A 13,412-nucleotide genomic window follows, 5' to 3' on the forward strand; every position below is an offset into this window, starting at 1 on the left:
TGGTTGGTTGAATTTGCAGATGCGAAACCTGGGGATGCGGAAGACCAACTGTATATTTAATGAAAAAAATCTGAGAATAAGTGAACCCATGCAGATCGAACCATGTTGTTTCAGGGTCAATCATAATTATAAACATCTGTAATCATAAACTCTACTGAAAGTTTCAACAGAGTCCCAATCTTCAAAGCACAATTGAGTGTAAAAATATGCAACTCTGAGGTAAATAAGCTTATGGAAATCCTGGACATTTGGATCATGAAATGTGATAAATGAATGCAATCTCTAATAGCAGGAGGGTTTGTACACCTGAATCTTTAAACTCCCATGAGCCGGCATTTGATTTCTAATGGGTCCTGTTTTATTTTGGAACTCAGATTCTTCTCATTTTACATACCAAAAAAGTATATGTTTATTATTTGTAAGTAGCTCAGAGATTCCTTTAAAGATCATAGTCAGGCTCCCCTATTTTTCTTACACTATTTCCTATTAGTCCACTTCCTATGCCCTTGTCACAATGATGCACATGCTAGTTCCCATACACTCTCTGAACATACCCACCAATTTACCCTAGTTCATGCTGTTTACTCTTTGTCTATGACCTGGAAAAGCATCCCTAAAATCTTCACATATTTAAATCTATCAAACTTTAAAGGATTAGCTTAAATGGCATTTTCTTTCTGAAGTCTTCTGGATATCCTTCATCTGGAAGTAATGTTTCCTCTTTCAAAATTCCTAACACTTTCTTCACATAATATCCCTTATTTGCCTCAGGGAGCTAAATGTATTTCAGAATTCAAAATGTGTTGGAATTTTAGAAAAATAATGAGCAAATATCATAAAACACCTCCAGGAAAGTCTGAAGCATCACCCTGTCATCACACATAAGTATTTCTGCAGTGAAACATATGAATATTCACAAATAAATAAGAGAAATAAAAACCTTAATAGTGTCATGTCAATTCTGAACAGGTTTTTGTTTGGTCAAATGAGATTATAAATTTATTTTTTAAAAAGTTTGGATTTTCATATCGTTTTAGAGATTTTGGAATGACAAATAAGGGAGTCTAGACCAGTATTTATTTTCACTGTACACTCTAAGCTCCATGAGAATCTTTGATTCATCCAGTGCATGAGCCTTCTCTTAGTGTATTAAACAAGTGCTCAAATATATATTTATATAAAGAAATTATTTCTGAAGCAAATTAGAAAAATATTTCTCAGGCAAATGTTAATATTTGATAAACCTGAGTGTTTGATATATATTAAATTAATAGTCTCCATAACAGAGAGCTTGAGATGTTTTAAGATTTAATTTTCTTCAAATTCTAGAAAATTGTTTTTATCTTTTCTTAACCTATTTCAAAACAGGGAAGAATGAAAAGCTATTATCTAGCAAAAAGGAACAATACTCGGGCCATTAGAGCTTCCTGGGGCTTAGGGTCCAAAAGATGTATAAATTTAACTATTATAATGTATCTCAACTCAGTTCACAAAGAACTTAATTACTAATCTCCTCCTTGTTCTTTCACTGTAGCAGATTTTTATTTTCTATTTATTATTATCGAGGCCATAAAAAAAGTGATCAACATGCAATGTATAAAATGAAAATCCTTGACTAAAATTTAAATAGAAACACATACATTTGAAAACATTACATATTGCCTTTGTTTAAAAAAAGGCATCCAGACTGAAAAATATGCAGCCAATGATACCAGGAAATCTTTCATAGATGTTAATGTAACAATTAAAAAGGCTACTTACATGAATCAGCTGCAGAAAAGAATTACAAAATTTCATAACTAGAAAGGATCTCCCAGTCCAACATTTTATACAAAAAAGAGCTAAAGTAATGCTCAATGTCACAGACCGAATGTCAGAGCTAGAACTAAAACACACATTCTGACAGCGTATCCAGTTCTTTATTCATTATCTACTAAATCAGTATGCCAAATATTCAAAAGCTTTTAATTAAAATTTTTGCCATTTTATCATATTCGAGTTATATAAATAGCTGGAATATTTCCAGCTACTGGGTACATTATATTCAATTATCTACTATTCTCAAAATGTTTTTCTATAAGTTTACTATAAGCAGTAAACAATAATCCTAATATTTCTAATCATTAAAAAATATTTATGTAGAATAAATTTACTAGGTAACTGACAAACATAGCAGAAACAGCACTAAAACTTACAAGTAAAGGGATCTGACTTCTAGGTTAATACTTTCTCTATGCATTTCACAGCAGATTTTGACGCTGAAATAAGAGTAAATGTGAAAGAGCTTTGAGGCTATCAAAGTACTGCATACAAGGTAATTTTTAATAGATGAGGGCACACTAACTTTTAAATATAAAATTCGAGGGAACTCCTCTTAGAAACAGTGACAAGACAATGGTATAATTATAAAATTACTTAACATTTAAGCTCTTCTTGCTATTTTCAAATTGGCCAGAATTTGTGAGACTATCTGAGATATCATGGGTATAGATTTTACTTTTAATGTACAGATTTTATAAACTATAGAGAACTCAGGCCAACAAAGTGGCTCACTCTTAGAAATAATATAAAATCAAGTCTAGTATATCTTCTATTTACAACATTAATTATGTAGAAACAATTCAGCTCAGAAAAGTATACTGTAAAATTGTCATACCAGGACAGCTAGAAACAGGTGTTCCCATATTAATGAGACAAAGTGCACATCGAGGAAGGGGTTTTCGACAGCCAGGGCAACTTGTGACTTTAGATTTTGTTGGTGAGCCACTGACACCATACTGACTAAAACCTCTGCCCTGATGAGGCACAGTTGAACAACTGTAGGAGATAGACTTGCCACAGAAATTGCAACTCACAAACACCTATGGAAAAATAAAAGGAGTTAAAATATAATGCAAACTTTATAAATAAAATAAATAATTCAGTTTGATCCTAACAAATTACTTTAATGTTTAAACTTTATTTTCTATTATCTGCTAAGTTTGACTAGCTCTCATTTTATTTCAACTTAGCAGTTACATTATTTGAGTACTTTTCTGTCACCTTTGTTTAGTTTTATATTCTTCCTAATACCACTGATGTACAACAGATAAACTTGGTAACATTAGATTCCCAACGTTTTAGAGTTCACACTAGACATTAAAAAATTACCCAGTATGAATTCTGACACAAAGTTCTATGTTATAATCTCCTGAACAAAATTTTCTTGTAAAGAAAACACTCATTTTCTAAGATAAAAAGAATAATGTAAATAGTTAAAACATTAAAATAATAGCAATAGAAACTGTTCATTTTGCTTTTATTTTAAACTCCTAGGCTTTTGAACACTTATCATATAGATCAGTAACAAACATTATCATGTTGTGCTATTTTACTAACACTCAAATTGTTTTAATAGAACTAATTTCTCATTCTAAATTAAGAAAATAGCACCATCCAGTGCTCACATTGAGGATATATCTGATATTTAATGTCTGAACTTAGATATACAGTGATCTCATGTCATGTGCTTTATGAGATAATGATGTTTTTTTAAATTAATGTAAAAGAAAAAAACTAAAATTTTCATGTGTAATCAGACATATAGATATATATCTATACACTGTTAAAAAAATCCTGCCTTATAGTGCAGAAAATAATACATAAATGGAATTTATAAGATCATATAATAGTTTAGATTCTGAAAGAACTTGGAATATACTGGAAAACTTCAGACAGCCCGAGGGCTGATTTGGATTTGCCTAAAATCCACTAAGCCTGCAGTGTTTTGCTGTGTCTCAGACTAAAGCTCAAGCCACTGAGATGATTACTAGGAAGTGGCAGGATCAACAAAAATAGGAAGATCAAGGACAAAATGCAGTCTGAGATTGATAAAGACATAGATGGGAACTCAATATAAACAAAAGAATGAGCTAATACTAATTTATTAAATTGCACTCTAAATTTATCTCACATAACATGCTGTAAACACTTCTATTTTTGGCTGGACTACTAGGTACATGTTACGATTTTATTCTCTCTAAAATCACATACTTACCTGTGCTAAAGGCTTGGAACTGGGATCCAACTTACTCCTGTGAATATCGAATTCAGCTCGTTTGTGCCAAAACCTCCAGGCATCTAATAAGTTCCTATAATTCTCAATCCAGTACTGAACTCTTTCATCTTTAAGAACATCTAATGGAGAACCCTAAAAGGAAAATATGAGTTATTTCAGTTTTAAAATTTCCTGGATAAACCAGATGATTCTAGGTAACAAGTTAGTATGAGTCACAGAGAAGAAAGAGGCCTCCTTTTTGCCAAAAGCTCGCTCCTAGTGAAGATATAGATAAATAATTGATAGAAACTCCATTAATTTATCTTAAGCTGACCTATACTAATGACAGAAATATGAACTGTATATATCATTATATCTGGCCAGGGAAATATTATTCTCTATTTCTTACTGAAGGTTAAAAACCCAAGAGCAAATAATTCACCTTCCTGGTTAAATGCAGTATAGAATGATGTGAACACTATTTGGCCCAACAATTAAAATCTCTAGGTTCACAAAATTTGTTTACTATCTAATCTGAATGCACATCAAAACTGCTTAATCACGTTTAAAGTAATACTAAGCCTGGTCTTTCATATCTAGAGATGCACTATAAACCAAGATGCTGTTTTTTGTACATCTATTTATCTGAAAGTTAAACTTGTCTATTGTTTCTCTTGCTCACAGACAAAACATACATTTATCACCTTAAAAAGTGAAAAGAAATAAAACCAAACCAAAAATGTTCCTCCTTCTTATGCCCCTAGGCCATAATGAAAATTTGTTTTCCTTAAATTTACTTTAGATTTCTTCTCATTAAGAAATTTAATTTCTTGCCAGTAAGACTTTCCCTAAATCTGTATTTTCCCTGGCAGCTGTGACATTTCACTTTTCACCTATGCTTGCTTTTAGGTCCTCACAGAATATTTTAGCCCTGTCCAGCATATCTTCCTAAACTTCACATGATGAAGAACGTAGAGAAAGCCTCTACTCCAATGATGCCATGGGCATTAATCTGAAGTACAGTTTTCCCAGTTGTATTTGGTAGCCAGATAGAAAATTTCAAAACTCAGCATGCATCTTACTTATGAAAAAAATAGAAGAAATCTGTAACAGCTAATAAATCAATCTATCTTTAGACATTCCATCAAAATAGAAGCAGCATATCTTTCACCTATTAATTAGGTAGTAATTTCAATTACCAGAGTTAAATTTAGCTAAAAGAATATGTAAAAATTTAGTTGACAACTTCATTTCTTAAAAAAGTAAACATCTACTCTAGTCCTAATTATGACCAACTTAGCGGGAACTAAATATTAAAGTAGAATACAACATCTGGTTTGAAAAGAAAATTCACAGAAAAACAGTAAATCTTCATACTCCCACTCCTGTGTCTTCTGTGACAGTAAAGACAAACTAAGAAAGAATTTGGTCAATTCATATTTAGTAAGTCTCTAGATCTGTCCCAATAAAATCTATTATCAAGCTCTAACAAAATCTGCAGAGAAAACAGTTCAGAGATTAAATCTGACCAAATTAGAAGGGCTTGCGAAACTCCTTAGGCTTACAACAGGTCCATGGTAGCAAAATATAAAACCAAAGTGAACAAGTAATTGAACTTCCAAAAGCATTAACCAAAATTCTTCGGAAAAAGGTAAAAGGATCCAGAGCTCTATAATGTTACTGTTCACAACATGCAGTATTCAATGAAAATCAGTAGACATATAAACAGGTAAATGTGGCTTGAAGTCAAGGAAAAAGGCAGTCAAAAAATAAAAAGAAACCTAAAATAGCCCATATGTTAGAGTTAGCTGACAATGAGTTCAATGCAGCTATTGGACATGTTCAAAGACTTAAAGAGAAAGTGTTTTAATTAGTGAATAGATAGGGATATGAGCTGAAAAATACAAACTATAAAAAAACTGATTCTAGAACTAAAAAGTACAACTAAAATTAAGTATTCTCTGGAAAAATTGACATCAGAAAGCAGGTGACAGGAGAGTCAATGAATAAATCAGTAGAATTCATTCCATTTGAAGAAAAAGGGAAAAAAAGGTGGAAGAAAAATGAACAGTCTCAGATACCAATGGGATAATATCAAATTAATATATATGTAATATAGTCCAAGAAAAGAAATAATGCCTGAACACTTCCCAAATCTGATGAAAAACAATGACTTACAAATCCAAGAAGCTCAGTGAATCACAAGCAGGATAAAAAGAACCACACTAGATATCAAGGTTAAACTGCTGAAAATCAAAAAGAAAATCTTGAAAGCAGCCCGAGGAAAAAAAAGAAAACATTACATAGTGAAACAAAGATAATAGCTGACTTCTCATCAGAAACAATGGTGACCAGACTATAAAACTACATCGAAGTGGTGAAAGCAAAACAAGAATAAAATGGACATTTTCAGTTAAAATGAAGCTGAGAGAATCTGTCACCAGTAAATCCGTACAAGAAATGCTAAAGAGAAAGACCAAAGAGAAATTATATCAGATAAAATTTGAGTCTATTGGTCTAAACAGTAGCAGGAATAATAAATAAGTAAATAAATATAAAAGCTCATGTTTTCACTCTTCACATAATTTATATAAAAATAACTGTTCAAAGCAAAAATAATAAAATTTGGAATTTATAACATTTGTAGATGTAAAATATATGACAATAGGAAGAGAGTGTACAAATGGAATTTACACTTGTGAAACATGAAATATGAAGCAAAAAGCAGAAAGTGTTAGGTGTGGGGTCTGAAAGAGAAAGGGTGGAGTAGGAAGCATAATGTATCAGGTGTGAAACATGAAGTATGAGGAGGTAAGTATGACTAATGAGTTAAGAATGCATATTGTTAGAACCTGAGCAACTACTTTAAAAAAAGATAATGAAAAGGTGTATAGCTAAAAAGCCAAGAGATGAAATAAAGAATTACTGAAATATTCAATTAGCCCAAAAGAAGGCAGGAAAGAAACAGAAAAAAGGAAGAAAAAAATGGAAAACAAATAACAAGATGGTAGACTTAATTTTGACCATATAAATCGAGAAAATATTCCATTAAAAGCAGCTGAATATGAGATTTTTTAAAAACGAGATCCCATTACATACTTGCCTGCATTTTAAATATATTTTATAAATTTTTTTAAAAGGTTAGCAATCCATTGCACTCTGTAGCCATACATCTACAGTTTAACAGATGTCATCTCATTTCAGTAAGAAAAAAATGATGCATTATGTTTAGATGGCCACCTTTCCTTCCATGGACAGTGGCCTGATACTTTAGGGTAAATTTACATTGTGGTTTGTTCATAAGAAAGTAGGGTGGGGGAAAAGGCATTTTACTATGTTTACCCAGCACATGGCATCCTATAATATTGTATAAAAGGATGAGAACAGGAAAGAAGAGACCAAGCATGAAAGGATTTGATTAGCTGGAGGGCTATAGAAAATCTCAGTGAAATGCTCTAAATTTTCACCAAATTTCCAACAACAGTAAACTAAAAGGGAACCTTTGCCAGGAATCTGTTTGTAGCCACTGGACAGTAAAAACAGAGAAGATAGATGAAATGGATACCCAAATCATGTCCACTGATAATAAAAAGGGAAAACGAGAGTTAAGAGAATTGTGGGATAATCTGCCTCTCTTTCCTGCAGAAGGTGCAGTTCTGTCAACTGGAGAAGGTGGAAAGAGTTGTCTCTGCTCCATTTGAGCTTTACATAAAATCAAGACTGACACTTCCCGAAGTGAACGGAAAAACTGGACAACCCAATGTGGGAATCTAAGGGACAGTAAGATGAGGCAGAAGTCCTCTGTAAGTCAAATGATTAGGTTAAAGTTAAATGCCTTCTAAAGATCCAAAACAATCAAAAGAGCATACTCACTCAATGAGAAAAGAAAATACAGAATGTGGTTAAACCTTTTTTTTTTCTCTTTAAACTGCTGCCATGATGCACTAACCTGTAACATGCAGTAACTTGCTGTTTGGACATCTCCAGTCCTATCGACATAACTCTCCATTAAGTCTACTCCATCTTTAGTAAGTCCAGTAAGTAATATCCCTTCCAAATTTCCAGCCTCTTTCATTTCATTGGTCAACTTTTCGATGTATCTATTTAACTGGAAAATTCAAAGTGATTTTTTCTGAAGCAATCCATTTTACTATACCTTTTGTACTTCAAAACTTCTACATCTAGAATAATTTTATTCTTAATAAGAAACATTTTAAAATAAAAGTCCTTGGAAAAAAAATCTGGATATGTGATTGCTAAGAAGTCTGTGTCTATTATAAATTACAATGCAGCATCCATGATCACTTAAAATATTTTTTTTAAAAAGGCAAGGCATTAACTATGTTTTGATAATTATTCAATAAAAGAACCATAGAGGGTTTACAATTTTAAATTTAAATTGAACTGTTCTTATGCTGCAAAGTTCTTGCTGTCTATTATAGTAAGACAGAATAGGATCTGAGTTGAAAGGGAACGTCAAGATTATCAAAAATAACCATTTCTTGTAAGGTCTTCCCTGAACTTCATTCCATCCCAAACTCTAGTCGAGATTTCTCTATATTCTCCCAGCACTTTCTCATTACTAGAGTATATAATACATTGTATTACTAGTTGTTTACGTGCATTTGTCTCTCTTCCTCCTCTCTCTGTATTTAGACCATATGCATTCAGTATCTGTTTATTATATTAGGAAACAAAGGAATGCTGTTATAGCATCCCTAAGGGGTGAGTTTAACATTTTATATACAGACCAATCTCACTCCTAAAAGCAGAAACAAATATTAAGCCAACATTCTTTAAAAAAGTAAATTTAGTTACAATGTACATTTACAATATCTTATCTAATAGAGATGATTTACTTTTTAAAAGAATTTTTATACATATCTCATACATACATATTTCCATGTACAGATCAGTTTCTTAATCCAGTGACAGCAAATATTAATCACTTCAACTATTGAATTAAATCAGTTCTTACCTGACTATCACTAAGGAATTTACAAGCAAATGCCACTCTGTCACGTACAGCAACTTTGTTTTCATACTGAAAAGAGAAAAAGCAAGGAGTTATTTCTAAGTGCTCTGAGTTTTAAATTTTTGAAGACTAAATATTTTATATATGTAGTATGTAATTTTAGTTTCAAAAGTATTAATGCTATTGTATATACAATGGCAGAGCCATTGATTCCCTAAGATGCCTTTTATAATCTAATTCTCAGGAAGCTCACTGCTAAGGTTACTGTCCTTATGAAGTAAGTTTACTGCTTAAATACTGACCAAATCAGTTTTTAAAAATTCCAGTTCAGTCTTAATACTTAACTCCAACAGGAAATATAAGCAATGATGTACAGTTTATCAAATTTAAGATGCCATGCAATCTTTCCATCATAAAAACTAATTTTGAGGAAACAGGAAATCTTTCTTTGGCTAAGTTAATCAAGTCTAGGAAATCTGTGAACTACTAGATAAGAGTTTGACTATACCAGTACAGAATACATTGTATTCTGAATTTAGAAAGAAAATTAATACATGTTTCTAAATATAAAGTGGTTGGTTTTAAAACATACCCTTATAAATAAATGAACACAATTTCATGACTATAGTAAAATACTATTTGATAGGTGGTTTGTGACAAAATTTTCAGAGGAATTATGATGTATACTTAAATTTGTGTATACTTGTCAATATTGTAAAACGCCATTTTGAAAAATATTGTCTATGGCCATGCTACCCTGAACATGCCTGATCTTGTCTGATCTCAGAAGCTAAGCAGGGTCGGGCCCCTGGTTAGTACTTGGATGGGAGGCCACCTAGGAATACCAGGTATATTCTAGGGGTAAAAAAAAAATCTTTTTAAAAAAGATAAAAAAAAATAAAGAATAATGTTTACTATAAATGTAGAAAGGTACAATTTTGTGATAAATCAAAAATAGTTTAGAAGTAGAAAATTTCTATTTCCACTGAAGTCATTCTATGAAATAGTTTTCCTCCTTTAAACATAAGACTACTTCAGTTGATACCTAACTTAGTGTATTTTTGCAAATATATGTTTCTGCACTAAAGAGTAAACACATTTGATACAAACTGGATTTAACTTTTAGATTCAGTTGCATGTGTTAAAACTTTTGATGTGGAAAGAGTTATAAATATTATCTGTCCCATTTTATAGCTGAGAAAACTAAAATCCCCAAAAGTTAACTGACCAGATAAGGTAACTGTGGCAGAGTAAAAACTCAGGCCTTTATCTTCTGATTTTCCGATTCAGTACTTTACACTATTGAGACTTAACAATTTTTTAAAAGAACAATGTTAATTATAATTATTTACACATAAAGCATAATTAGGTATGCTCTTGAAATAGTTTGGAAACATGAACTTCCTACTCAAGATAAGATATCCCTTACCTAATAACTTGCATTTAGGTATAGAAAAAGAAGAGTATTTATAATAGATCACTTAATTTAAAATACAGAATTTGATATTTAGACAATTCCCTAACTACCAATTTAAAATTTGAGCAATCTACTTCTTTTTCTAGTCTCCATTCTCTAGCATTTCTTGGGAGTATCGTTTTATTTCAAGATAAAGTCTTCTGTTTAACAAAATAGAGTACTAATAGTAAAAATAAAAAGAACCCTGTATACTCTTGGATATTAATTTGAAGTTGTTAGAAAAGTTCAATAGTAATTTATTAAAATTAATGGAAAAATAGATGAACTAAGGAATTGCCAAAATGAACACTAACAACATTTATTAAAATTTTCATTAAGATATCTCAATAAAATACATGTTTTTATAAATTCTTAGGAACTGACATTTAAAGTAATTATTTGAGCAATGTATATAAGAAATGTTATGATGGAAAATATAGAAATAACTTTCACGTTAGAAAGCTTTCTCAGTGCTAGAAAGAAGCTCAACAGTGCAAAGAAAGTTGTGGTATTAATATAAAAGCTTGAAACTCAATAACAAAAACTGATAAGGAAATCTCACTTTATTCCTTCTTTCTCAACATTGTGATAAAGAACCTATTTGGTAATTGTAGTCATAGGTTATTAAAGCAGAAGAGAAAAAAATAGCAATAAAAAGACCAAATAATAATAAAAAAATGAAATAGTCCACTGTAAGTAGTGATCACATAATTTATCTTCCAAACTGTTCTAGAACATGTCTGAGAATGAAATACTAACTCAGACAAGATATATGGTCATCCTGACCATAAGTGATTATGTGCTGATTTACTTAGCAAAAACACATGCACTTTTAAAAATAATATTTCAATATAAAATTTATGCTTATATAGTTGTAGAGTTCTAGAGCCAGTTCTTAAGCTAAAGAATAAAACTGTATTCCTTCTATGTCTGTAAATTATATTACTGAAGTGTTTTAAAAATTAAGTTCGGTTTCCTATCAGCTAACTAACTCTACTTCAGAAATCACATTCAAGAAAAGTTGCTCAAAAAATGTTTAAGTCACTTTTTTATTTCAAATAATAGGAAATGCATCCAAGCCACAGCAATATTTTACGCAACAGACATTTGAAAATTTTAACAGTTAGATAAAAATGCCCTTAAAAGGAGAGCCTTATGAAACAGAAGTTGGCTTACCAGCACTCCATCATAAGATCCTGTTTCACTTGTCAGAAATGCAAACATGACACACAGATATGGGTTATTTAACTGTAATCGTAGAGTGCTGCACATTTCTCTCCAAAGGGAGTTCTTCTCTTCCGTATAACCTGATAAAGCCATTGCTACCACATTGAGATTCAGATCACCTGCATATTAAAAACAACTGCTTATCAAAGTGATCAAAATCTTAATATCTCCTTCCAGTTCTTAAATAGTAAACACATAAAGATCAGAAGGTGGCTTTTATCCCCAGAAAAATAAGCTCACTAGAATAAGAGTTTTGATTCAAATTGGAAAATTTGGAAAGGACCATAAGCAAAAATTTCCATTTTTATAAAACTTTTGTACATATTGCAAACTCTGTGCAGGACATCTTTTAATTTTCAAGTCCTCATTCCAGGCAGGTTCCTAAATAGTATGTTATTGCTCAAGGCCTAAATGAAGAAAAGTGAAGCCATACAATCAGTATCATGGCCAACTTTTATCAACAAGTTCATTTACGTTGGTTGAGATATTTCAAAGTGTTAATATTATATCTCAGGACTGCAATTTTCAGAATTATTTTGTTTTCCTATTCCTAAATATGTAATACATACCTACGTATCTATGTATCTATGTATCTATCTAGGTATCTAGGTATCTAAGTATCTACCTACCTACTTACTTATCTACCTACCATCTATTCTAACTACAAGGAACTAAAAGCCAGTATTTCAGCATTCTTATTACACTTTTAATTTTTCTAGGATAAAATTAACTATCAGAATTACCACAGAATTGTATTTAGACATTCGCAACAAAGCATTTTTTACTAAGTCTTTTAAACATTTGTTCTCAGAAGTTTATGCGGCTGCTGATAAGCTCTAACTTGATAGTCAGCCCTACAGCTGCCTAGTCTTCTAACAAATTTAGCTTTGAAAGAGAACACTACTCACCTTTAACTTTTAAGTATTTTTCTACATTTATTATAGCAGCTTGTTTCCTGATCCTAATCATTTTATTTTCCAAATAAAACAGCATTTCCCACTTTATGTTCTTAATAGCCTTCTTCTTCACTTCTATACACACTTTCCCCAAATTACTCTGTGCTTGTTTTCTCTGCCTACTTTATTAAATCATAAAGTCTCTAATGATTAAAACAAAAAACCAAAGAAATATCTTCCTTGAATCCTGCCTAGAACAATTTATTTCCAAATGGAAAGGAATATTTGACTCAGGAAAATCTTTCCTTCAGTCCTTAGCCAAATTATTAAAATCATTAGAATACTTTTCCCTTTTTATTAGTAGGGGCGTTCAAAGCTAACACCAAATATTCCAGGTACACACGACAGGGAAGCATCATGCTCTCAGGTCATAGCAAAATTATAATTAAGAAATGGCTTTAAATATCAATTATTTTTCCATCAGCACATGTCTTCTATTGCAATCTCAAATGGGGAAGACAGCAAAAGGGAAGGAAAAGAGGTCAATCTGGGCAAAATATTAGCTTTTTCGACTTTTAGATTGCAAGTAAATATATTACAGTTAATTTCATGTTTTTCTCAATGGTACAACAGAACTGTAATGGTTTCAAAATGGACCAGCAAATAAGAATTAAGTATTCTAAATACTAGAAATAATTTGCTAGTTGTATTAAAAATTGATAGCTATATACATCTTAAGAATTTTCAAGTGAGTATTCCTGATAAGAAAAAAACAATGAATTTCTGGATTAAGACTTATTTCTTTGAGTATTCTCTTGCAAA

The 13,412-nt window shown here is 31.3% G+C and overlaps 1 protein-coding gene across 4 annotated transcripts in view; it reads right to left on the bottom strand.

The window, feature by feature from the left end:
• Window positions 1-13,412, bottom strand: part of MIOS (meiosis regulator for oocyte development) — a 34,780-nt gene that overhangs the window by 6,364 nt on the left and 15,004 nt on the right. For all 4 annotated transcript variants that reach the window (XM_011363177.2, XM_011363182.2, XM_023533022.1 and 1 more), the window contains 5 exons: window positions 11,644-11,813; window positions 9,015-9,080; window positions 7,986-8,144; window positions 4,037-4,189; window positions 2,657-2,861 (listed from right to left, as the gene is read on the bottom strand). In XM_011363177.2, the coding sequence (XP_011361479.1) occupies window positions 2,657-2,861; window positions 4,037-4,189; window positions 7,986-8,144; window positions 9,015-9,080; window positions 11,644-11,813 (753 nt within the window). The remainder of the gene's footprint in view (window positions 1-2,656; window positions 2,862-4,036; window positions 4,190-7,985; window positions 8,145-9,014; window positions 9,081-11,643; window positions 11,814-13,412) is intronic.

The sequence above is a fragment of the Pteropus vampyrus genome, unplaced genomic scaffold (assembly GCF_000151845.1).
Source record: "Pteropus vampyrus isolate Shadow unplaced genomic scaffold, Pvam_2.0 Scaffold4, whole genome shotgun sequence".
Taxonomy (NCBI): domain Eukaryota; kingdom Metazoa; phylum Chordata; class Mammalia; order Chiroptera; family Pteropodidae; genus Pteropus; species Pteropus vampyrus.